A 27,594-nucleotide genomic window follows, 5' to 3' on the forward strand; every position below is an offset into this window, starting at 1 on the left:
TTTGCAACTGCACATGGGGACAAAGATCGTACTTTTTGGAGAAATGTCCTCTGGTCTGATGAAACAAAAATAGAACTGCTTGGCCATAATGACCATCGTTATGTTTGGAGGAAAAAGGGGGAAGCTTGCAAGCCGAAGAACACCATCCCAACCGTGAAGCACGGGGGTGGCAGCATCATGTTGTGGGGGTGCTTTGCAGCAGGAGGGACTGGTGCATTTCACAAAATAGATGGCATCATGAGGAAGGGAAAATTATGTGGATATATTGAAGCAACATCTCAAGATATCAGTCAGGAACTTAAAGCTTGGTCGCAAATGGACAATGACCCCAAGCATACTTCCAAAGTTGTGGCAAAATGGCTTATGGACAACAAAGTCAAGGTATTGGAGTGGCCATCACAAAGTCTTGACCTCAATCCTGTAGAATTCAATCCTGGGAAGACCTGAAAAAGCGTGTGCGAGCAAGGAGGCCTACAAACCTGACTCAGTTACACCAGCTATGTCAGGAGGAATGGGCCAAAATTCACCCAACTTATTGTGGGAAGCTTGTGGAAGGCTACCCGAAATGTTTGACCCAAGTTAAACAATTTAAAGGCAATGCTACAAAATACTAATTGAGTGTATGTAAACTTCTGACCCACTGGGAATGTGATGAAATAAATAAAAGCTGAAATCAATCATTCTCTCTACTATTATTCTGACATTTCACGTTCTTAAAATAAAGTGGTGATTCTAACTGACCTAAGACAGGGATTTTTACTATGATTAAATGTCAGGAATTGTGAAAAACTGAGTTTAAATGTATTTGGCAAAGGTGTATGTAAACTTCCGAATTCAACTGTACATACATGTGACGCATACACACACACGTGTGACGCATACACACACACGTGTGACGCATACACACAACACCAAAACTATCCCCTCCGGATGAAACCCACCAGAACCAACCACCACGCAACACCAATGCCTGTTTAATAGCCTGCTACACAAACTCATCCATTTATGGGGGCCATTCAGATTGTCATAATGACGACGACTCAATGACTAGGAGGAGGAAGCAGCCACGGCTCTGACGGTAATTGACCTCTTATGCTTCAGTAGCTGTGGGTGCAGCTCTGCTTGGTGTCGTTGACCGTGCCTGGCATTAGGAGGAGAACCCATGTTGTCCTTTCCTCATGGTCTGGTTCCCATCCCGCCCCCTCCGGTCATGTGATCCCTCAACGTGGTGACAAATGTGTTTTTAAGGCAGACTGCAGTAAATGCTTTGGAGTGACCTAGAACAGGGAAGTCTGGCTTTGATATTCCAAGAGAGAAGCAGAGAGAGGGAGCGAGACACTCCTTTTGGAGGAAGAAGAGAGGAGAGATCAAACGCATGCAGGCTAAAGCTGCTCCCTCCTGGCCTGCTCGCTGGAACCCATTTGACCAGAAACCCATTGCCAAACATGTGCTCGGAGGGAAAAGGCCCAATTTTTATCTCCTGGGTCGTGTTCCCCTGGGTGCAGGAGCAGAATGTGAGCCAAATCCACTGTAATGTCTGGTGCAGCAGTACAGGTTTCTACTGCACATCTACTGTTTCTACTGGCCTGCGCTCCTCCGTTCACTGCACTTTGTTTTTGAGGGTTGTATCGTTCGGTATTTTAACACAGAAACATTGTCACCGTGTGGCATCAGGCAACATGACATCATAACAGAAAAAAAATAACATTCTGATAGTGGTTCAATTATTTTTAGGAATAACAACAGTGTACTGTTTATCATGCATGCACATGCCAGTTTATATATGCCCAAAACAGTGACCTGGACAAGAGGGCGAATGCTAAGTGTGTTAGCATAGTGCCCCCGCGCTCTCTCTCTCTCTCTCTCTGTGCCATCGTGGGCTGAAGCTGAGCTTCATCAGGTAGTTGGCTTCAGGGATTGTCTGTAGAGTCTGTGAGAGTGAATGGAGTCTGAGCGGTGTCACACAGCTGAGGTGTGTGTCAGAGATTCTACTGTAGTTAGGCCTTTTGAAAGCCTGGCTGAATTAACTAGGATGGTAGCAGAGCAGCACTAAGGGCCCCGTGGCGACCCGACCCAGCCTCCACCGCCATGCAGCAGCGTGGAGGGTTACACATGCACCCGGCAGCCAGGACTACCATGGGATTAATTGTGTTAGATTGCGTGCCGCTGGGACGTGCCCGGGCTCCGTCGAGAGGGATCCCCAGCGCTCTGTTCTGTTTGTTTTCTCGCTCTGCCATGTCAACAAGGACCTTCTACATTAGAAGAATGTTGACTCACTGAGCTGTTCAGCAGTTCAGTTCAGGATTACACATGAATCATCTGACCTCATTCTAAGATCATACTGTTTATTTTATCCTGACTCTATATAAAGTCATTGCAGCGTATACTAACCAGGGGAATAGTTTGGGTAACTCTGGTCTGCTCTCTGCTCTTCCAGGCAGTCCTGGCCGACGAAGATTGACATGCATCAGGACATCGAGGACAGTCTGGCAGCCTCCTCCATCTGCCACGCTGGTGGTCCCCAGGTCCCCGCCCGCAGCGCTGAGAACCTTCTCAACGGACACCGCACCAAAGGCCTGCTGGAGCTCCGCAGGGACGAGAGCAACGCAGGGGCCTCCGGTGCCCCTGCCCCCGTTTCTGGGCCCCCTAGAGCTGGGGCCACGGCCCCCACACCCTCCACCTCCTCAGCCAAGCAGCACAGCTGCCTGTTCAGGGTGGAGGAGGATGAAGAGGAGGAAGAGGACCCGTCCCCTCTGTCCACCCAAGTGATCCTGCGTCGCAAGGCTCCATCTATCACCAACCGGCTGACCTCCAGGAAGAGCGCCCCGGTCCTCAACCAGATCTTTGAGGAGGAGGGTGAGTCAGACGACGACTTCGATATGGACGAGGGGCTGCCACCCAAACTCAGCCGGCTAAAGATGAACATCGCAGCGGCCGGGTCGCCGGGCACCACTCAGAAACGCTATCACCGCCGCAAGAGCCAAGGCCGTGGCTCGTCCTGCTCCAGCTCAGAGACCAGCGACGACGACTCCGAGAGCCACCGCCGGCGTCTGGACAAGGACACAGGCTTCACCTACAGCTGGAACCGCAGGGACAGCAGTGAGGGCCCACCTGGAAACTCAGGGGGAAATGGTGGAGGGAGCAGTGGAGGGCAGAGTAAACCCCCCGGTGAGGGGGGCAGCTCAGGACCAGACAAGGGCAGTCCTCCTGGAGGGGGAGGTGGGGGCAGTAGTGACAATGGAGGGAGTGGTAGTAGTGGGGGAGGTGGTGGTAAGGGACAGGGTTCCCCCTCAAGTTGTTCTAACGGCAGCAGTAACCACTCGTCTTCAGGCTCAGGGTCCACGCGGAGACACTGTGCCTCCCGCAGCCCCGGGGCAGCAGAGCTGGTGGAGAGCCTGAAGCTCCTGAGCCTGTGTCTCAGCTCCCAGTTACAGCACAGGGGGAGAAGTGGAGGCCCCGGCCTGGCAGGGGGGATGGGCCAGTTCATCATAGACCCTCAGAACCTGTCCAATAGTCTGTCCAGCAGCCTGTCAGCTGGCAGCGTCAAGACACAGGAGAGGTCCTCTTGGAAGATGTGCATCGGCTCCAACGGCAGCTTGGACCTGGAGTTAGACACCATCGCTCTGCCCACCACCGCTGTCAACACTCCAAGGACATACACAGACCAAACGGCAGCAGCACTTAGCGAACTGGCCCTGGCCACCAAGGAGAATAACAAGCTGAACAAGCTGAAAAATAATGTTCTCCAGCTACCTCTGTGTGAAAAGAGCATCTCTGTGAACATCCAGCGCAGCCCTAGAGAAGGGCTCCTGTGTACCTCTCAGGCCAGCTGCTGCCAGGTCATATGACACACACTCCCTGGCGCCCTCTGACACCACTCTGCCAGTCCAATCTGTCCAACCACAGTCACCGCTGTAGCATACGTCTGACCTCAGAACACCTCACCATCAAAACCTGCCTTCTGCTGTTGTCTTAAAAGATGACACTTTTTATTGTTTTTGTTTGTTCACTAGGACCTATGAGCTGCATGCTGCAGGGGATTCTTTTGTTTCTGCTACATCACTAGCTCCCCCGGGAATGAGGTAACACAACTTAACTCAATTCTAAGGTGAGTTGGGGTGTTGATGAGCTGAGGTAACAGAACTTGAACTAAATTGTAAGGTGAGTTGGGGTGTTGATGTTAACATAAATATGGATGTGGGTTTGATTTTCGATTAACTATATTTTGGGGTACAAAATAGCAAACTTTTAACAGTGGGTAAGTAGTAGCACGTGATAGTTAAAGGGTAAGCACTTAAATTCGATTATTGATCTACTGTCTACTAAGTAAAGGGTATGCTGGGAGAGATAGAGGAGGACAAGACAGAGATACCAGTCTTCATATAGCTGGGAGAGGTAGAGGACAGGACAGAGATACCAGTCTTCATACAGCTGGGAGAGATAGAGGACAGGACAGAGATACCAGTCTTCATACAGCTGGGAGAGATAGAGGAGGACAGGACAGAGATACCAGTCTTCATACAGCTGGGAGAGATAGAGGAGAACAGGACAGAGATACCAGTCTTCATACAGCTGGGAGAGGTAGAGGAGGACAGGACAGAGATACCAGTCTTCATACAGCTGGGAGAGGTAGAGGAGAACAGGACAGAGATACCAGTCTTCATACAGCTGGGAGAGGTAGAGGAGGACAGGACAGAGATACCAGTCTTCATACAGCTGGGAGAGGTAGAGGAGGACAGGACAGAGATACCAGTCTTCATACAGCTGGGAGAGGTAGAGGAGGACAGGACAGAGATACCAGTCTTCATACAGCTGGGAGAGGTAGAGGAGAACAGGACAGAGATACCAGTCTTCATACAGCTGGGAGAGGTAGAGGAGGACAGGACAGAGATACCAGTCTTCATACAGCTGGGAGAGGTAGAGGAGGACAAGACAGAGATACCAGTCTTCATACAGCTGGGAGAGGTAGAGGTGGACAGGACAGAGATACCAGTCTTCATACAGCTGGGAGAGGTAGAGGAGAACAGGACAGAGATACCAGTCTTCATACAGCTGGGAGAGGTAGAGGAGGACAGGACAGAGATACCAGTCTTCATACAGCTGGGAGAGGTAGAGGAGGACAAGACATAGATACCAGTCTTCATACAGCTGGGAGAGATGGAGGAGGACAGGACAGAGATACCAGTCTTCATATAGCTGGGAGAGGTAGAGGAGGACAAGACAGAGATACCAGTCTTCATACAGCTGGGAAAGGTAGAGGAGGACAGGACAGAGATACCAGTCTTCATACAGCTGGGAGAGATGGAGGAGAACAGGACAGAGATACCAGTCTTCATACAGCTGGGAGAGATGGAGGAGGACAGGACAGAGATACCAGTCTTCATACAGCTGGGAGAGATGGAGGAGAACAGGACAGAGATACCAGTCTTCATACAGCTGGGAGAGATAGAGGAGGACAAGACAGAGATACCAGTCTTCATACAGCTGGGAGAGGAGGACAGGACAGAGATACCAGTCACCATACATGGTCCTGGAGGAAGGGAAGTAACCTGTAACCTTCATGTTGATATAAGCTCCTGCCATGCAGTCTTAAAACACAACGACCAACTGAGACAAACTTGGTAACTTCTAGAGATGTTTTAATTTGATTCATTGATGAACCTCCATTTTACAGCGACAGTGACCTACTGTCGGAAACATTATTTCACTTTGATATTGCACACAGACAATCTGTTTTATGTTTGTATTTTTTAAGTGTATGGAATTAAAGATGCATTTTAGATGGCTATACAGCTCTCACTGAATTGATTTTGAAGGCAACATGAATTATTGTTTCCAAACTGCTGTTTAACAAGTGGTACTTCAACACATCTGGTTTACTTTGGTGTTACTGAGAGCAACCTGGGAAAATAAGGCTTCAGCTGCGTCTTTATTCCAATCTCAATGCAGAATAAATCAACCTATTTGGGTCAAATACTACTATACTTACTATTGTATAGTGAATACAGGTAGGAGCTGCAATCTTTTAGACACTATTCTAACAGAAAGGGTCATTCATCTGTAATTATAACTACTGCTGTTCATTTGCAAATTGGGCAAAACTCCTGAAATGATTCAAAGTTCATGACGACGTGTCAAGCTGAATGTAAAGTACACTGGTAGACTAGTAGTGTATTTTTTTCCTGTGCTGGGCCTCAAGGTAGCAGGCAAGCAGACCCACACAGATTTAATGTGGTCCCGTTCACATGTTGGTCATGTCCTTGGTTGACCACCTGCCATGTTGACGTAACATCTTAGAAAATGCATTTTAAGATCAATAGAAGAGCAGGAGAATTGAAAAGAAAAATGTACTAATTAATTGAAAACTGCATTGGGTGTCTGTATTCCAGTGGACCTGTGTGCACCCACCCACGTCTTTGCTATGTTAGACTGTTTTACTTTCTGTTACTGTAACTGACTGGTCTTCTGACTGGCCTGGCAGGCTGGTCTTCTGACTGGCCTGGCAGGCTGGTCTTCTGACTGGCCTGGCAGGCTGGTCTTCTGACTGGCCTGGCAGGCTGGTTTGTTTGTTTTTAAAGGGTATATGTTGAGTATGTATATATGTTTTAAAAAGTTATATTTTTGAACGATCTGCTGTTTTAAAGATTATTATGTGTTGAAGTGGGCCCGTGAGTCTTTCGTTGGGGACTAACATCGCAGTGTGTCACACACACCCCCACACCTTACTGGACACTGCAGGGTGAAGGTTTTGCATTCAGGATTAGTGGTTCAGTAGAGCACATGCACCTTTCAGGAGAGATTCCTGTCTGTAAGCTTTAAAGGACTGGGCTTAGTAAAGAAGGAAAGAAATGGGGTTGTAGGGAGATGTGGGGATATATTTTAAGGGCATTGGCAATAAGCTACATGTTGCAGCTATCTGTAAATCAACATATTTTTGTTTTATATTTCAACCCTGTACAGCCTTAGATTGAAAGGCACCTCGGACTAAAAACTAACAGAGAAAAGATATCTTGAGTATTTTTTTCTTTTTCTTTTTAAACAAAATGTCTGTAAATAGAGATGTAAATATGGTGCTCTATATTTCGAGACAGCAGAGTGAACCTTTTGGTGCATAGCTGTAAGTATAGCCTTATTAGTAATGGGTGTCTCCAAGAAAAGAACATGATTTATTCATGTCTGACCGTTGTCTTACCCAGATGGAAACAGGTGAATGACATGTGCATGTGTTATATGTTTAACATTATCGATCCAAGGACATCGAGAGCGGAAGAACCATCCACTGAATGTTACTGGACCAAACCATGTACTGGCTAAAAGAAAATGAAAATATGAAATGGCAGAATTATTAAATGTATTATTCTGTAGTTGATACCTGTTGTCAAAAGTTACATATAGCTATGGTAATATCCAAAATAAAATGTTGTGGAAAATGACGTCTTATAAATGAGTCTTGTCTTTTCTGTGCTCGTGATGCATTGATGACACGCCTGTCTCCCAAGTCTGTGTTCTGTCAGATGCAACTTCGATCACTTGTTGCTAAAGGAATTGACAGAAAATAATCCATTACTCTGTACAGTGTCAATCCCAAATGTTGCTCCATAACTGTTTAACCATAACTATCTTGTCAACTATTTACCTCAGAGCTTCATCCAAGAGGTGGATCACTGATCGGTGTGCTGGTAGTTTTCCTGGTGGCCTTGCTTTTAAGATTAATCATCAGCCTAATCTCTGTTAATGTCCCAAATGGCACTCTATTCCCTATATAGTACACTAGTTTGCATGGTCAAAAGTAGTGCACTATATAGGGAATAGGGTGCCATTTGGGGCACATGACTTAGAAGAACTCTAATTAGAACAATCTTGGTGCATCACCATGTTCAGACTCCAGAGACTATTCCCTCCAGAGTAGAGACCAGTTAAATATGCAGGCCACAGAGCCCCTCTGCTGAAAGGTATTCTGCCAGGATTTACAACTCCTTATGCTGCTGCCAGAAGACACCAGTAACCCCTGAAGAGCAACTTCTATAGAGCTTTCACCTACAGTGCCTTCAGAAAGTATTCATACCCATTTTGTGTTGCAGCCTGAATTCAAAATGTATTCAATATTTTTTCTGTCACTCATTGACATACAATACCCCATTTTATTAAATGGTAGTAAATGTATTAAATGAAATTCAGAATTCTCTAAAGTATTCACAACCCTTGAGTCAATACATTGTAATACTTTGGCGATGATTACAGCTTTGAGTCGTCTTGGGTAGGTCTGTATCAGTTTTGCACAACTAGATTTGGGGATTTTCTCCTATTCTTCCATACACATTTTCTCAAGCTCTGTTAAGTTCGATGGAGAGCGGCGGTGAACAGCAATCTTCAAGTCTTTCCACAGATTTTCAATGGTATTCAAGTTTGGACTTTGGCTGGGCTACTCAGACTTTCACATTGTTCTGAAGCCATTCCAGTGTTGCTTTGGCTTTATGCTTGGGGTCATTGTCCTGTTGGGATGTAAATCTTTTTTTTAAACCCCCTTTTTCTCCCCAATTTTCGTGGTATCCAATTGTTAGTAGTTACGATCTTGTCTCATCGCTGCAACTCCCGTACGGACTCGGGAGAGGCAGAGGTCGAGAGCCATGCGTGGGACATAAATCTTTGCTCCAGTCTGTCGTTCGCGTTCTGATAAAGGATTTGCCTGTATTTGGCGCCATTCATTGTTCCCTCCTATCCTTAACAGTCTCCCAGTCCCTTACTGCTGAAAAGCATCCCCATAGCATGGTGCCGAGCTGTGCCTGGTTTTATCCAGACAGAGATTTACATTCAGGCCAAAGAGTTAAAAAATGTACCTTTTTGAAAACTCCTGTCATGTGCCTTTTTCTCCGGGGTGGCTTCCTTCTGGCCACTCTCCCATAAAGCCCAGATTGGTGAAGTGCTGTAGAGACTTGTCCTTGTGGCAGGTTCTCCCATCTCAGCCAAGGACAACTCTGTAGTTCTGTCTGAGTGGTCATTGGGTTCTTGGTCCCTTCCCTGACCAAGGTCCTTCATGCCTGTTTGGTTGGCGGACAGCTCTTGGCAGAGTCTGGGTAGTTCCATTTTTTAAATGTTTTATTTCCCAATGATGGAGACCACTGCTCTTGGAAACTTTAACACTCTAGAACTTGTTTCATACTCTTCCCCAGATATATGTCATCACAATTCTATCTCTGAGAGGTACGGACAGTTCCTTGGTACAGTTTCTGCACTGTCAACTGTGGGACCTTATAGACACGTGTGTTTCTTTCTAAATCATGGCCAAACAATTGAATTTGTCACAGGTGTCACTACAACTTGGAGTCCATCTCAAGATCAAAAGAAATTGGATGCACTAGAACTCAATTTGGAGTGTCAAAGCATAGGGGTTTGAATACTTCTGCAAATTATTGTAGATTTCTGTATTTCATTGTCAATAAATGTGCAAACATTTCTAAAAACATGTTTTAACTTTGTCATTATGACATGATCGGTGAGATTTTTCATATTTTAACATTTTGAATTCAGGTTTTAACAACAAAATGTGGAATAAGTCAAGAGGTATGAATACTTTCTGAAGGCACTGTACAAATCTATGTCCTTACAGAGGTAGAGCATGTAGACGGGACACACTAGAGGGATCATCAACTAGATTCAGCCGAGGGCCACATTTTCTTGAGTGGATGGTCAGGGGGCCGGAACATGATTACAAATAATTTGCAGACTGCAAATTTACCGCTAGAAGCCAAAATGGATATATTTGACTAAACGATCATTTCAAACCTTGTTTACGATCGGGAATACTTGCTAACAGATTTCCAAAATGTAAAACACTTGGAGCTGATTTCCTAATGTTTTTACAGTCTTGTGTACAACAAAAAACATAGTGCCTTCAGAAAGTATTCATAGAAAGTGTTAAGTTTCCAAGAGCACAGTGGTCTCCATAATTGGGAAATGGAAAAAATATGGAACTATCGGAACTGCCTAGAGCTGACCGCCTGACCAAACTGAGCTACTGGGCAAGGACCTTGGTCAGGGACGTGACCAAGAACCCAATGAACACTGACAGAACTAAAGAGTTCCTTGGCTGAGAGAGGAAAACCTGCCAGAAGGACAACAGTATCTACAGCACTTCACCAATCTGGGCTTTATGGGAGTGGCCAGACGTAAGCCACTCCTAAGAAAAAGGCACATAACAGCGCACCTGGAGTTTGCTAAAAGGCATGTGAAAGATTCGGAGCATAATGCAAAAGATTCTGTGGTCTGATGAAACAAAAATGTAACTCTTTGACCTGAATGCAAAGCACTATGTCTGGAGAAAACCATCACCTTCCTAACATCATCCCTAACATGAAGCATGGTGGTGGCAGCAACAATGAATGGAGCCAAACACAGGCAAATCCTTGATGAGTATCTGCTTCAGTGCAAATAACAGACTGGGGAGAAGATTTATGTTCCAACAGGACAATGACCCCAAGCATAGAGCCAAAGCAATGCTGGAATGGCTTCAGAACAAGAATGTGAACATCCTTGAGTGGCCCAGCCAAAGTCCAGACTAGAATCCCATTTCAAATCTGTGAAAACACTTGAATCTCCAAATCCAGATGTGCAAAGCTGATACAGACATCCTCAAGACAATCAAGGTGTAATAGCCGCCGAAGGTGCTTCTACAAAGTATTGACTCAGGAGTGTGAATACTTATAGAAATTAGGCATCTGTATTTCATTTTCAATAGATTTGGAAAAACTTGTTTTCACTTTGTCATTATGGGGTATTGTGTGTAGATGGGTGGGGAAACCCTGAACTAGAGAATGGAGACACTTGTAAGCATATGTGAAAGATTTTTGTATAGATTTATTTGAGGAAAAGGATGCTAGGTTTGTTTGGTTTCAATAATGCTGTTCTGAACCATTTTTATACACTTAGTGATATTGTGATGGCAAACTGTAGTGAGTGTATGTACAGTATATAGCATATAAAACAAATAATGACAGCATCGCATGTCATGTCAAAGGCACAAGCCCGCTCTGAGGGGGTCTTCAACAGCGCATGGACTAATAGCATAAACAACTTAAAAAGAAATCAATTAATTTCCACTCACATACATTCTAAGTATCACTACTTCTGATTGACAGTCATTGATTAGACTGAGTAACAATGACCATGATAGTTGCAGGCTGTGAGGAGTATTTAACATTATGTAGCATACCATGCTTCATGATACAGAGGAGGCTGGTGGGAGGAGCTATAGGAGGATGGGCTCATTGAAATGGATGGAATGGAATCAGTTAAACGGAGTCAAACATGGTTTCCATGTGTTCGATATGTTCCATTAATTCCATTCCAGTCTTTACAATTTCTCTGTAGCATACTGAAGCATCACCATCGATAATGCGATCTTTCCTATCTCCATGTGTAGTATCACTACGGATCAGATAATACCCTGGATGTGTGTCTCTGTGGCTCCGACGGTAGAGCATGGTGCTTGCAACGCCAAGGATCGTGGGTTTGATTCCTGCTGGGGCCACACATACGTAAAATGTATGCATGACGCATGCCTAAGTCAATTTGGATAAAAGTGTCTGCTAAATGGCATATATTATACTCTGGCAATACTATGTAAACGTTTCAAGGACCTCAATGCTATAGAGCACATAATTATGCCAGAATTCGTAAGACTTTCACGTGTTTAGTCCTCCATTTTGAAAGCAGTTCTACTTAGATAACGTCTCTGACAGACCTACTGATACTGGATGTAGCCCTGCCCCATAACGGACTATAGTGGCTTTTAAGTTAAGCTGTTGGTCTAAAACTCTGTCTAATGTGCAAACCTATTTTTGAAAAGTAATTCATGTCACCTGTTGGTGGAATACTGTCTGGATATAATTACCATAGGCCATCTATCTCAAACTGAACCGCCTCCACCAATTCCATAATGGCCATATGAATATGAAGTCTATGTAACACAGCATATTACCTTCAACCGCATCCATACACCTTCAATGACCTATTATTTAACACCTTAACCAGGGCCTGACATTCAGGGCTGCCCGCTGGCCCGGGTAGGTTTTGGAAACCCTCCGGGCCAGTTGGTCATCCCGGTCAGTGGCCACTTGGGCCAGTTGATCATCCCCGTCAGTGGCCACTTGGGCCAGTGAAAAAAAAATATTGTAAAAATGCTATATTTAATCTAGGCTATATAATAAAGAATTCCTGAAGCTGTGAGTTCGTTATGTTGATTATTTATCACATGCGCGCCGTAAACTACACATTAAGCCTAGCTTGAGATTGTTGTGTGGAGCAGCTCACTGAAGACCGACAGCGGTAGGAAACATCTTCAAAGTTATGATAAATACCAATAAATGCTGAGGCAAGAATGGGTATGCAGACCTGCAATAAAGTTCCGTCTTGGTAGATTATTTGCTAGAATAGCCTAACTTGATAATCAGACATTTCTTCGAGGCTATTTGGTCTTAGAAAAGTCATTGAAGGTAGCCAATTTAGAAGTTTCACTGCAATATAATTATTCCTTGATTTAATTTCTGATCAGTTTTTGAGAGAGATCTATCAGTTTTCATTTGTTTCCCGCGCAGGTCTGTTGCCATCTTTGCGGTAAAATCACGTGCAGTGATGAGCAAGACACCCATTGGAATGTTGGCTTCAACTTGGTTTTCCATACAAATCGTTCCGTTACAAAGGGAACCCGATTTTTGCTCACTTTGTTTTAAAACATGATTATTAATTATCATTAACTCCTCAACATTTCAAATGGTGAGACTGACTAGCTGCCACAGACTTCATTAGTGTGTTTGTGTTGGGAGCATCTACATACAGTCTATTTAGTCAGGCAATGTCCGCTTTATTCTGACATGTTTTAGAATGTAAAATATTTTTTTATAAAACATGTATTATTCTCTAAGTTCTCATGCATACTTTTTTGCTTACTAGTTTTGGGGAGATTTTTTTCTATCGGCTATGACAACAATTCAATATAAAAATGTAGGTCCTTGAAAATTACAATTAATTGCTTAAAAAGTTATTGAATTTGACTTCCCAATGTCTGTATGAATCCTGTAGGCTACTTGCTCAGCCCAAATGAAAGATAAAATCACTAGCTATTGAATTTATGCGCGCATCATTCGCTTGCCTGCCAGATGTTGACACTTGACAGTATTTCTTTCATTCGCCCTACCTTAACATACATTTGTACGTAGCAATGCATTTACAACAGTGGTTTACGGAGGACATTAACAAAGTCTTGTTCTCTGGTCAGATCTGAATCTTTAGAGGGAGGCTAGTCTTCATGATTGTTTTAATCAGATTCAGTAATGTTCTATAGACATCTGCAGGTAATACACTACACTCAGCAAAACAACAGAAATACCTGGCAACAGTGCAGAGGTTAAGAGCATAAAACCAGGTTTAACAACCAACCGTTTATATATATATAAAATAAAAAAACTTTTTGATATTTTATGCATAAATATGCTTTGAGCTAATTGAAGTGTTGTAAAGATATCCGTCTGAAGTGAATCTTTCTTCATTTGGAGGGCATCTTCCATCTGGAGTTTAGCCCATCTTCGTATTGTCAGTATCTGAAGGATCGGCCTCTTCTCTCATCACTTATCATTTTTTGGGATCCCCGAGGCCTCCAGCATTTTCTGTAACAGAGATATTAATCACATTTTACACTTATGTTCTACCAAACTGCCACATGAAATACAGGCTACCTGTTGTTAGGCCTATTATTGGGGATGTCATACAAACAGAATACATGTTCCATAGAAGGAATACATTGTCCTCTGTAGCTCAGTTGGTAGCTTTTGAAACTGCAGTAAAAAAGTGCAATAACTTGTGTCGGCTGTGGTATTTTGGATGCAGTATTTGCAAGAATAACTGCCATGTACTGCAGTTGAACTGCCGTTATACTGCACTGTAATGCTTGGATCACACCGACAGCGTCATTACATTTTGGTCTACCAGAATTACATTCATTTCCAAGGAAACGCTGCGTTTGCCTTGCAGCATTGCAGAGGCAGTTGCAGTGCGTTCGGTGTGGTGTATATGTTGGATTTATCGAACTTATGCGTCAAACTGTTTGCGTAGATGGCTGGACAGAAATGGTAGCAGAAGGTGAATGTTGAACTTTGTTACATGTCCAGATGAGGCTGTTGGTGTGTTGGAAGCGTAACTGCAGTTACAATGCAAAAGTACTGCAGTAAAAAAATGATATATAACATTTTGGACACAGTATTTGCAGTTCTACTGCACTCTGATTGCAATCTTTTTCCATAAGGGAGAGCATGGCGGTGTAACGTCAAGGTAGTGGGTTCCATTTCTGGGACCACCCATACTTAATGTATGCACGCATGACTGTAAGTCGCTTTGGATAAACGCGTCTGCTAAATGGCATATATTACAATATATAAATATTAACGCTTTTCAGTGTTGGAGCAGCTTTTTAAAATAAAACAAAACATAAGCACACTGTTAGCATGCTTGAACAAATATACAGAGTTCTCCTCTCTCTCTCTCTCTAAATGACATTAAGCCTCCTGAGGAGAGGAAACCAGAGCTTTAAAACAGCATTACATCTCCCAATTACAGTGGTTCTGGAACCCCTTAACAAGACCTGGAGATCTTCACCAGATTGAGTTCTTATTTTAAAATAGAATACTTTTCTAAAGCACAGGCCTTCTCCCCAGACTAATCTCAGCTGAGTTACATTTAATCAATTCATTCCACTGCCTCCAGCGCACCCGAGCAAATTACATTCTGGGTTCAAATGTGTTACGTGCAATTAACGTTTCAATCCAACACACGGATCAATGGGAGAGTTTTTGCTGATGGAAGTGTTTTTATTCATAGTGGATTCCATAAGGGGAGAGCAGGGTTAAATACATAGACCTACGGTTCCCCACAGGGATAGAGTGTGGTGGATTGTACTCAACACCCAGCCCAGACGAATCTACTGCAGCTACTTGTTCTGGAAAACCAAACGGACAGTCACATTAATAGTGTGTCATGGTCTGTAAATGCAGTCTGTATTTATGCTGTTGTTTGCACTTGCCGGAACATTCTGAGGTTGTCCTTCTGACAGACTTGTTTGCACTTGTCGTTGTAGTCGCCATAACTACAGTGCAACGAAAAACACACAGACAGATACACACTCGCGCCACAGAGGACATTCATCTCATTTGTAACAACAGCAGTAACAGAAATCAAACTCCTCTTGCTCAGAGACTTGTTCAATGGCTGCCAGGATCCTGCCGGGAGCCATACAAAGTCCTCTCTGAGGGAAGCCCATGGCAATAAATGATGCCTTCACAGCTCACACCACTTATCAGAGGAGAAGGAGAGAGAGAGGAGGGAGGAGAGGGGCCAGTGAGGTAGAGAGAGAGAGAGGAGGGTCCGGCAGCGAGGTAGAGAGAGGAGGGAGGAGAGGGGCAGACAGTGAGGTAGAGAGAGAGGAGGGATGGGAAGTCCACGGTCACGTAACAAAGCTCCAGCAACCTGTACTGTACAGACCCCTCCCTCCTATAGCCAACCCCTCTCCCTGTAGTATACACGGGTAAGTCAACTAATGCCCTGGTTTTCCAGCATGTTGAGCTAATTGCCTAGGCATGTTAGTATTGATCATGTAGGAGGAAGGCTGAAGCAGAGGGCTTTATAAAGCATCCCCAGCAGATTGACAGGGAGGGCCTCTCTCTCACACTGCACTGCTCAGGTTGTGGCCTATTTACTAGGATATACCTCCCTCCCACTGCAGTCAAGTTCACTCACTGCACTATAGAAACAGATGCGACGCATATCCATATTCACTACTGCTCACACAGCTCGTAAGCCCCATTTCCATCCCATCTTTTATTCCTCTGCACTGGGCCCCAACTTCCCTGGACTATCAGAAGCTGCAGTAACAAGCCTCTCTCCTGATGATGAACTTCCCTGGACTATCAGAAGCTGCAGTAACAAGCCTCTCTCCTGATGATGAACTTCCCTGGACTATCAGAAGCTGCAGTAACAAGCCTTTCTCCTGATGATGAACTTCCCTGGACAATCAGGCTGCAGTAACAAGCCTCTCTCCTGATGATGAACTTCCCTGGACTATCAGGCTGCAGTAACAAGCCTCTCTCCTGATGATGAACTTCCCTGGACTATCAGGCTGCAGTAACAAGCCTCTCTCCTGATGATGAACTTCCCTGGACTATCAGAAGCTGCAGTAACAAGCCTCTCTCCTGATGATGAACTTCCCTGGACTATCAGGCTGCAGTAACAAGCCTTTCTCCTGATGATGAACTTCAAGTCAATCCCACAGAGAGAGAAGTGTAGTTGGACTGCAGCTAGCAGCTTCTCTCTGAGCTGGCCTGTCTCTCTGCGTGTCTGAGGTGACAGAGGTTCTCAATGACTCAGCCATCATCCCACATCACCCCTCCTGTGTCTGTGACATCATGCCTGGCCAGGCTCACACCAGACAGACAGAAATGCAAGCAGGCTCAGGAACACACACACACACTCACCACTGGACTCCTCACACTCAAAATACAAACACTGACAAGGTGCTCTGCCCTGGACTACGCCTGGACTAAGGGTAATCTGGCCTGGACTAAGGGTAATCTGGCCTGGACTAAGGGTCTTCTGTACAGTATCTGTCTCTGTAGCCTTCTGTCTCTATAGTACAGTATCTGTCTCTCTATAGTACAGTGCCTTGCAAAAGTATTCATCCCTCTTGGTGTTTTTCCTATTTTGCTGCATTACAACCTGTAATTTAAATTGATTTTTATTTGAATTTCATGTAATGGACATACACAAAATAGTCCAAATTTGTTATTTAAAAAATAAAATGGAAAAGTGGAGCGTGCATATGTATTTACCCCCTTTGCTACGAAGCCCCTAAATAAGATCTGGTGTAACCAATTACCTTCAGAAGTCACATAACTAGTTAAATAAAGTCCATCTGTGTGCAATCTAAGTGTCACATGATCTCAGTATATATATATATATATATATATATATATATACATATACATATACATATACACACACACACACACACACACACACACATACATACATACATACATACATACATACATACATACATACATACATACATACATACATACATATATATATATATATATATACACACACATACACACATACATACATACATACCACACACACTGTCACAAAGCTAACTAATAAGCAGCATTCCCCAAGTGAGGATGGCTTTCACTTCAGCAGTAATAAATTCATGAACTTCTTTGAGGAAAAGATCATGATCATTAGAAAGCATATTACGGACTCCTCTTTAAATCTGCGTATTCCTCCAAAGCTCAGCTGTCCTGAGTCTGCACAACTCTGCCAGGACCTAGGATCAAGAGAGACACTTAAGTGTTTCAGTACTATATCTCTTGACACAATGATGAAAATAATCATGGCCTCTAAACCTTCAAGCTGCATACTGGACCCTATTCCAACTAAACTACTGAAAGAGCTGCTTCCTGTGCTTGGCCCTCCTATGTTGAACATAATAAACGGCTCTCTATCAACCGGATGTGTACCAAACTCACTAAAAGTGGCAGTACTAAAGCCTCTCTTGAAAAAGCCAAACCTTGACCCAGAAAATATAAAAAACTATCGGCCTATATCGAATCTTCCATTCCTCTCTCTCAAAAAAAAAAAGCTGTTGCACAGCAACTCACTGCCTTCCTGAAGACAAACAATGTATACGAAATGCTTCAGTCTGGTTTTAGACCCCATCATAGCACTGAGACTGCACTTGTGAAGGTGGTAAATTACCTTTTAATGGCGTCAGACCGAGGCTCTGCATCTGTCCTCGTGCTCCTAGACCTTAGTGCTGCCTTTGATACCACCGATCACCACATTCTTTTGGAGAGATTGGAAACCCAAATTGGTCTACACGGACAAGTTCTGGCCTGGTTTAGATCTTATCTGTCGGAAAGATATCAGTTTGTCTCTGTGAATGGTTTGTCCTCTGACAAATCAACTGTAAATTTCGGTGTTCCTCAAGGTTCCGTTTTAGGACCACTATTGTTTTCACTATATATTTTACCTCTTGGGGATGTCATTCGAAAACATAATGTTAACTTTCTACTATGCGGATGACACACAGCTATACATTTCAATGAAACATGGTGAAGCCCCAAAATTGCCCTCGCTAGAAGCCTATGTTTCAGACATAAGGAAGTGGATGGCTGCAAACGTTCTACTTTTAAACTCGGACAAAACAGAGATGCTTGTTCTAGATCCCAAGAAACAAAGAGATCTTCTGTTGAATCTGACAATTAATCTTGATGGTTGTAAAGTCATCTCAAATAAAACTGTGAAGGACCTCGGCGTTACTCTGGACCCTGATCTCTCTTTTGACGAACATATCAAGACTGTTTCAAGGACAGCTTTTTTCCATCTACGTAACATTGCAAAAATCAGAAACTTCCTGTCCAAAAATGATGCAGAAAAATGAATCCATGCTTTGTTACCTCTAGGTTAGACTACTGCAATGCTCTACTTTCCGGCTACCCGGATAAAGCACAAAATAAACTTCAGTTAGTGCTAAATACGGCTGCTAGAATCCTGACTAGAACCAAAAAATTTGATCATATTACTCCAGTGCTAGCCTCCCTACACTGGCTTCCTGTTAAGGCAAGGGCTGAGGTTTTACTGCTAACCTACAAAGCATTACATGGGCTTGCTCCTACCTATCTTTCCGATTTGGTCCTGCCGTACATACCTACACGTACGCTACGGTCAAAAGACGCAGGCCTCCTAATTGTCCCTAGAATTTCTAAGCAAACAGCTGGAGGCAGGGCTTTCTCCTATAGAGCTCCATTTTTATGGAATGGTCTGCCTACCCATGTGAGAGACGCAGACTCGGTCTCAACCTTTAAGTCTTTACTGAAGACTCATCTCTTCAGTGGGTCATATGATTGAGTGTAGTCTGGCCCAGGAGTGTGAAGGTGAACGGAAAGGCTCTGGAGCAACGGACCGCCCTTGCTGTCTCTGCCTGGCCGGTTCCCCACTCTCCACTGGGATTCTCTGCCTCTAACCCTATTACAGGGGCTGAGTCACTGGTGCTCTTTCATGCCGTCCCTAGGAGGGGTGCGTCACTTGAGTGGGTTGAGTCACTGACGTGATCTTCCTGTCTGGGTTGGCGCCCCCCCCCCCCCCTGGGTTGTGCCGTGGCGGAGATCTTTGTGGGCTATACTCGGCCTTGTCTCAGGATGGTAAGTTGGTGGTTGAAGATATCCCTCTAGTGGTGTGGGGGCTGTGCTTTGGCAAAGTGGGTGGGGTTATATCCTTCCTGTTTGGCCCTGTCCGGGGATATCATCGGATGGGGCCACAGTGTCTCCTGACCCCTCCTGTCTCAGCCTCCAGTATTTATGTGTCGGGGGGGCTAGAGTCAGTCTGTTATATCTGGAGTCCTGTGTGAATTTGTGAAGAAGTACAGATCAGGGTTGGGTTATAAAAAATATCCGAAACTTTGAACACCCCACGGAGCACCATTAAATCCATTATTTAAAAAATTGAAAGAATATGGCACCACAACAAACCTGCCAAGAGAGGGCCGCCCACCAAAACTCACAGACCAGGCAAGGAGGGGGAAAAAAGGGAAAAAAAGATCCAAGATGGCATAGCAGTGGGATGTCTGTTTTAATTGTCTTGTCCTGTCCCTTGTATATATCGTTTTTCTTAGTATATATTTTTAATCTCATTTTCCATCTACGGACTGAACATACTCTCTTGCAACCCGCCTCACCCAATGTCGTATGGATCTGTTATTTTTACACTTTTGAACCAGAACCCCCTTCAGAAGCTAGCCAGCTAAGTAGCTACTAGTCTGCAGGGCCTGGGTTAGTCAGTTAGCCACTGCTAGCGGTCATCACCATTAACTCGGACTGCCAGCCTCGGCCCAGGCAACTCCTGCCAGCCTGCACAGCGCGATATCTACCCAGAGCATATCGGACTGCTTTTCTCTACCACGTCTCCGGATTCCTACCGCAAGCTCTGAACCTTTACTCCGGATCATCGCAGCTAGCTAGCCGAGTGCCTACTCCTGTCTAACGTCTCTGTCCCGAAGCAAGCACCAGTTAGCCTGGAGGTAGCCTCGAACTAGGCCCATCTTCCGGTTAGCCAAAGAGATCCATCAAGCAATTCCTGGGCTTCAATTACCTTTTTTGCCAATTGGCCTGGACCCTTTGCTGCCGACACGGAGCCCCGCCGATCCATCACAACTGGTCTACCGACGTAACCGCCCGAGAGGGTTTCTGTCCCGTATCAAGCACCAGTTCGCCTGGAGCTAGCCTCAAACTAGGCCCATCTCCCAGCTAGCCGAAGAAATCCATCAGATAATTCCTGGGCTTCAATACCTCTTCTGCCAATTGGCCTGGACCCTTTGCTGCCGACAGAGCCCCGCCAATCCATCACGACTGTTCTGCCGACGTAACCGTCCGAGGGGTTTCAACAGGCTCTCCCATTGCGACGTCCCCCTGAGGCCCATCTGGTAGCCTGCTGCTAGCCCCGGCCTGCTAGCTGTCTGAATCACCGTGCCTCCAGCTCGCCTAGCTACTCACTGGACCCTATGATCACTCGGCTACACATGCCTCTCCCTAATGTAAATATGCCTTGTCCATTGCCGTTTTGGTTAGTAATTTTTGTCTTAATTTACTGTAGAGCCTCCAGCCCTGCTCAATATGCCTTAGCTAGCCCTTATGTTCCACCCCCCACACATGCAGTGACCGCACCTGGCTTAAATGGTGCCTCTAGAGACAAAACCTCTCTCATCGTCACTCGATGCCAAGGCTTACCGCCACTGTACTGTTAATTTATCATCGAATAACAGCCTACTTCGCCATGATGTGATGATTTAACAAGCGCATTCATGGAAAAAAGCACTGTCGTTGCACCAATGTGTACCTAACCATAAACATCAATGCCTTTCTTAAAATCAATACACAAGTATTTATTTTTAAACCTGCATATTTAGTTAATATTGCCTGCTAACATTAATTTCTTTTAACTAGGGAAATTGTGTCACTTCTCTTGCGTAACGGTTCCGTATTTCACTAAAATAATAAATGTTTTGTTTTTGAAATGATAGTTTCCGGATTTTAACATATTAATGACCTAAGGCTCGTATTTCTGTGTGTTATTATATTATAATTAAGTATATGATTTTATAGCGCAGTCTGACTGAGCGATGGTAGGCAGCAGCACGCTCGTAAGCATTCATTCAAACAGCACTTTCCTGCATTTGCCAGCAGCTCTTCGCTGTGCTTCAAGCATTGTGCTGTTCATGACTTCAAGCCTATCAACTCCCGAGATTAGGCTGGCAATACTGTGCCTATAAGAACATCCAATAGTCAAAGGTATATGAAATACAAATGGTAGAGAGAAATAGTCCTATAATTCCTATTATAACTACAACGTAAAACTTCTTACCTGGGAATATTGAAGACTCATGTTAAAAGGAACCACCAGCTTTCATATGTTCTCCGCAAGGAACTTAAACGTTAGATTTTTTACATGGCAAATATTGCACTTTTACTTTCTTCTCCAACACTTTGTTTTTGCATTATTTAAACCAAATTTAACATGTTTCATTATTTATTTGAGACCAAATAATACATAAATAAAATCAATTTAAAGTTAAAATTAAGTTAAGTTAAAATAAGTGTTCATCAGTATTGTTGTAATTGTCATTATTACAAATATAAAAAATAAAAAAAATAATAATTGTAAAAAAAAAAATATATATATATTTTTTTTAACTGACGATTAATCGGTATCGGCTTTTTTTGGTCCTCCAAAAATCGGCGTTGAAAAATCATTTTCGGTCGACTTCTACTCTGTATAGTACAGCATCCGTTGATCCTCTGTATAGTACAGCATCTGTCTCTGTGGCCTTCTCTCTAGTGGGTCACTGTCACCTCTGGCAGTGGTGGCTAGTGCTGGTGGACAGCCAGCGACTAAGGTGTTGATAGGGGGTTTCCACCAGTGAGGCACCTGCTCTGATCACTACTACATTCCTCCTGTGCCAAAGGAAGGAAGGGTTTTCCCCCAGGACATTGGCTGCTCCCTTCAGTGATACATACACTTAGCTAGTTGTACAGTATGTATCTATCTCTTTGGCTTCCCTCCCCTTCCTGAAGCAGTGGAAAATGCTGGATTTTAGCCGATGCACCTGCTCTGATCAGTTCCCCCTGTGCCAGAGGAAGGAAAGGGTTTCCCCCAGGCCACAAAGCCCATTGGCTGGCAAGACAGCTTATTCGCCTCTGCCTGCTGAAGCGGTGGAAAACATTGGATTGACTAGGCCAGATGCAGACAGACACAGCAGTTTAAGTGGCAACACAGGAAGATGGCCGTCCCTCCGTCCTCCTCTCACAACTGACCCTGGACAGAACTCCAGTGGAATAAAGGCTCTCTTTCCGTCAGCTCTAGTCCTAATAAAACTCCAGTGGAATAAAGGCTCTCTTTCCGTCAGCTCTAGTCCTAATAAAACTCCAGTGGAATAAAGGCTCTCTTTCCGTCAGCTCTAGTCCTAATAAAACTCCAGTGGAATAAAGGCTCTCTTTCCGTCAGCTCTAGTCCTAATAAAACTCCAGTGGAATAAAGGCTCTCTTTCCATCAGCTCTAGTCCTAATAAAACTCCAGTGGAATAAAGGCTCTCTTTCCGTCAGCTCTAGTCCTAATAAAACTCCAGTGGAATAAAGGCTCTCTTTCCATCATCAGTAGAGACTGCAGTACAAGGTGATGCATGATGACATATCCAGTGGAAGGCTGTGGCTCTGACTGACTACCTGACATGATACAACACCTTGGGGTTGACTGAAAGGTCCATCAACTCCTGTCACTCAGACTCAATGCCTGCCCTGGCCGGCCGGCCGACTGCCCGCCCGCCCTGTCTGGCCGGCCGACTGCCCGCCCGCCCGCCCGCCCGCCCTGTCTGGCCGGTCGACTGCCCGCCCGCCCGCCCTATCTGGCCGGCCGACTGCCCGCCCGCCCGCCCGCCCTGTCTGGCCGGCCGACTGCCCGCCCGCCCGCCCTGTCTGGCCGACTGCCCGCCCGCCCTGTCTGGCCGGCCGACTGCCCGCCCGCCCTGTCTGGCCGGCCGACTACCCCGCCGCCCTGTCTGGCCGGCTTCCCGCCTGAATGCCCGCCCGCCCTGTCGGCCCGAATGCCCGCCCGACTGCCTGGCTGGCCGACTGCCCGCCCGCCCTGTCTGGCCGGCCGACTGCCCGCCCGCCCGCCCTGTCTGGCCGGCCGACTGCCCGCCCGCCCGCCCTGTCTGGCCGGCCGACTGCCCGCCCGCCCGCCCTGTCTGGCCGGCCGACTACCCCGCCGCCCTGTCTGGCCGGCTTCCCGCCTGAATGCCCGCCCGCCCTGTCGGCCCGAATGCCCGCCCGACTGCCTGGCTGGCCGACTGCCCGCCCGCCCTGTCTGGCTGGCCGCCTGCCGACTGCCTGCCCGACCGACTTGCTGACTCACTGCCTGCCTGGCTGGCTGGGATCATTAGTGATATAGAGAAAAGGCCAAAGGTGGAGTGAATTAATTTCATCAAGAGTGTTTAACCTGATGATGCAAACTTGAGAATATCTGTAATGATTACGAATCAAGATAGACAGCCACAAGATAATATTAATTGGATTTTGATGGATGGGATGAGGAGAAGGACAGTGTTAGAGGGAGATTAAAATGAATGAATTATGAGGAAGAGTTATTAAAGCCAAACGGCAAGACGTTCAATAGCCATGGTAGCAGGGGCATTACTCATGTGCCTGGGACTGGGTTGAAAACAGTCAGTTAAACAAGGCAGTAACCAAGTACCATCACAACACAAACCTCACCACAAGACCAACTTGGGCAATACACGTAGACATTATTAAGTAGCTTATCCATCTCTATTCACAGGATTAATATCAGGCATTAGGTATTATAGGTGAAGCTTTCAATTCAAACCATAACCAGACAAACTCACAACCTGCATAGCAGAGTTCAGTCAGATGACCCAAAGCAACTTACCTCTCATGGGCCTGGCTCTGCACAAACAAACCAAGAAATCCTGTTCAAATCTGCTTAAATTCAACATTCAGCTGGACAAGAACAAGAAGCATCAGAAATACCACCAATCAATGTGATGTATTTCATGGCCCCGCCCTTCTTTCTGCAGTGCTGAGAGAAATGATAGCTAGCTAAGACATGCTAGCTAATTGCTGAAGCACTCAGCCTTAATCCAGTAAATGACTGCAGTGCCAAGCTGAGGCAAGCTACTGCTCAACAGCATACTCATATCAATACCATTAACCTGACTCCTGTAATTTATCTTTACCGAAGTGCTCTGGGAGATGTATTGAGGGACTGAATACATTACATGAAGCTGTTATGGAGAGAGATATGGGTCTGCATGATGGTGTTATGGAGAGAGATATGGGTCTGCATGATGGTGTTATGGAGAGAGATATGGGTCTGCATGATGGTGTTATGGAGAGAGATATGGGTCTGCATGATGGTGTTATGGAGAGAGATATGGGTCTGCATGATGGTGTTATGGAGAGAGATATGGGTCTGCATGATGGTGTTATGGAGAGAGATATGGGTCTGCATGATGGTGTTATGGAGAGAGATATGGGTCTGCGTGATGGTGTTATGGAGAGAGATATGGGTCTGCGTGATGGTGTTATGGAGAGAGATATGGGTCTGCGTGATGGTGTTATGGAGAGAGATATGGGTCTGCATGATGGTGTTATGGAGAGAGATATGGGTCTGCATGATGGTGTTATGGAGAGAGATATGGGTCTGCATGATGGTGTTATGGAGAGAGATATGGGTCTGCATGATGGTGTTATGGAGAGATGTGGGTCTGCATTATGGTGTTATGGAGAGAGATATGGGTCTGCATTATGGTGTTATGGAGAGAGATATGGGTCTGCATTATGGTGTTATGGAGAGATGTGGGTGTGCATTATGGTGTTATCGAGAGAGATATGGGTCATCATTCATGTGTTATGGGGAGAGATATGGGTCTGCATTATGGAGAGAGTTATGGGTCATCATTCATGTGTTATGGGGAGAGATATGGGTGTGCATTATGGTGTTATGGAGAGAGATATGGGTCATCATTCATGTGTTATGGGGAGAGATATGGGTGTGCATTATGGTGTTATGGAGAGAGATATGGGTCTGCATGATGGTGTTATGGAGAGAGATATGGGTCATCATTCATGTGTTATGGGGAGAGATATGGGTGTGCATTATGGTGTTATGGAGAGAGATATGGGTGTACATTATGGTGTTATGGAGAGAGATATGGGTCTGCATTATGGAGAGAGATATGGGTCAGCATTCTACTAAATAATCTGTTGTTTTGTCCTTAATTATACACGGTATGTAAGCCGTTTATAGACAGGTTCTTTCTGGTGCTGGGAAAGCAGATGATTGTGTCCTCTGTATCTGTGTGTGTGTGTGTGACCTACTTCTGAGCTACGTGCAAGGTGATAAACATCTACCAAAATAGCAGAGCCTCATTAACACATTACAATATTGCACACGCACACACAGTTTGTTAATTAGCTGCAGCGTGAACAACCTTCTACATGGATCATTAAACCATCAGACCTAGATGATAAACCTGATGGGTGTCTCAGAGAGACAGTCATGTCAGCCGTACACCTCATATACCCAGCTTATCCACACCGAAGTCTGTGGCTTTTCTTCATCTAGGGTTTCTTTATACATTTTATTCACCTTGAAGTCCCTTCATGTTATTTTTGGGAACTTCATAGTTTTTTGGTTTAACACACCCCAAAAAAGTTGAGTTTAAGGTTGAGTGATGGTACCTGCTTTTTTTCACCTTGATAGACTCAAGTTAGGTCAAACCACTCTGTATGTCATGCTAGCGTTATTCAACACCATACAGTTGAGGGGTTCAGTCAGTCAGTCAAACTTACCCTTTTCTTCAGAGCCTCCAGGGACTCAAACTCCAGACGTGACAGTTTGATCTGGATGTGTTTGGGGACGTCTGGGATCACAAAGGTCAGGATGAACTTGGAGGCCAAGAGGAAGTGCTGCAACAACAACAGCAGACAGAGGAACAACAGGGAAGTATGGGGAGACTTTAGGACATGTGACAGGAAAAGTAGACATGTATTATGATGTTATATTGTACTGAGATAAACTATATTTCTCTATTATCCTAGAATTCAGAAACATATATAGTTGATATAATGAATAGTTTTACACTGATTGAACAGATGCAACGTGATACGCTGCTCAAGTGAAACGTCACAATCTAAACTGCTCTGGAGACAAACAAACACACCATCACCGACCGGTGTCCAATCCATGACATTACAAAACTAGACAATCATTGGTGTCAGGTGTGATATCCCTCTAAACAGCTGCTTAATGTTCCTATCTACCAGGCTGGTCTTCTTTCATCTGTATATGCTGTATGTAACTTGTGAATCTTGTATTGTCATTTGTAGTCTACTGTATTTAAACATGTACATGATACTGCAACAACGTCAGTCAAGTGAACCAGAACATTCCCTGTTCTTTCAGAACTAGCTCCATTCCTTCTCAGAGCGAGGCTAACAACAAGCAGCTGACCTGACCCACAGTCTGAAAACTGTCCTGTTGTCACATGAAACCTGCAGATCAGGTCAATGTATGAGCCAATCCATTGACTCGTGTTTTCACATGAAACCTGCGTCAGGTAAAAGTACGAACGAACCCGTACAACCATAAACACGCCAAACCATAGAATAATAATGCTGAAAGGGTTACCATTTAAGAGATCACGCCTCTTAACGAAGGACCAGATAATCAAAGAATATGTCTTGAAATACTGTAAGCAAAACAGGAGACTACAGGGTGACAAACATGCAGTAAGACCCTGGTGATTATTCTGAGAGTTAAGAAGCTGAAGACCCTTCTGGGCACTAACTCTTTAAATCAGCCCCTAAGCAGTTCACTGGAGCTCAATATTAAACTGTAATGGTAAAGACAGGCAAGAGGGCTTTGCTGAAAATACAAATCACAATCTCTCAAAAGGAAGAGAGAAGAGAGTGCTGTGAATACAGAAAGAGGCCCCCCCAGTACAACACTGGCCCACCCTCCTCCCTCTGTTGAGGTGATTGGAGGAGACAGATGAACAGCAGACAAAGGGGAAGTGGGGTGAGGAGGACGACTCTTATGGCAAAGAGCACACCTGTTATCTTACCTCACCTCAGAGGGGCTGTGAAGATAAGGTGTGAGAGAGAGAGGTAGCACCCTGACCAATATCCAACACATACATCATTTTTTTCTCAATACATTTTTTACGGCCGAGAGAAGTGTACTTCGAACTGCATGACCAGAAACCAGCTTTATTACTCTGAATCGATGCCAACACACTGCTATGCAAAGCAGGTCTGTCATTGCTGGAGAATTGCCAGCTGCCACAACACGCTGTACCTCATCAGTATGTGCCAGCCAAAATTCCATCGGATTCAGCCACCACTTTCATCGCAGTAAAAAGCTTCATACATGTTAGGCCTGACAAATGTTGTCGACTGAAAACTTCCAAATACTGTT

At 44.9% G+C, this 27,594-nt stretch overlaps 3 protein-coding genes across 6 annotated transcripts in view; 1 reads left to right on the plus strand and 2 right to left on the minus strand.

Annotated features, from left to right (window-relative positions):
* The window catches only part of snrka (SNF related kinase a), a 57,690-nt gene extending 53,201 nt beyond the window's left edge, over positions 1-4,489 (plus strand). For 2 of the 3 annotated variants that reach the window (XM_038976730.1, XM_038976732.1), the window contains exon 6: positions 2,438-4,489. In XM_038976730.1, the coding sequence (XP_038832658.1) occupies positions 2,438-3,848 (1,411 nt within the window). In that variant the 3' untranslated portion in view covers positions 3,849-4,489. The remainder of the gene's footprint in view (positions 1-2,437) is intronic. The other variant, XM_038976731.1, reaches the window with a different exon arrangement.
* LOC120030960 (putative protein TPRXL) lies at positions 4,323-5,522 on the minus strand. Its single transcript, XM_038976466.1, has one exon. It carries the CDS (start codon positions 5,520-5,522, stop codon positions 4,323-4,325), a length of 1,200 nt encoding a protein of 399 aa, XP_038832394.1.
* Positions 5,523-10,832: 5,310 nt separating this feature from the next.
* Positions 10,833-27,594, minus strand: part of ano10a (anoctamin 10a) — a 34,973-nt gene continuing 18,211 nt past the window's right edge. The window contains exons 12-13 of one of the 2 annotated variants that reach the window (XM_038977505.1): positions 25,968-26,084; positions 10,833-13,661 (exon numbers count right to left, since the gene is read on the minus strand). In XM_038977505.1, the coding sequence (XP_038833433.1) occupies positions 13,620-13,661; positions 25,968-26,084 (159 nt within the window). In that variant the 3' untranslated portion in view covers positions 10,833-13,619. Of the gene's footprint in view, positions 13,662-25,967; positions 26,085-27,594 lie in introns of those variants that run through there. The other variant, XR_005473751.1, reaches the window with a different exon arrangement.

The sequence above is a fragment of the Salvelinus namaycush genome, chromosome 37 (assembly GCF_016432855.1).
Source record: "Salvelinus namaycush isolate Seneca chromosome 37, SaNama_1.0, whole genome shotgun sequence".
Lineage (NCBI taxonomy): Eukaryota > Metazoa > Chordata > Actinopteri > Salmoniformes > Salmonidae > Salvelinus > Salvelinus namaycush.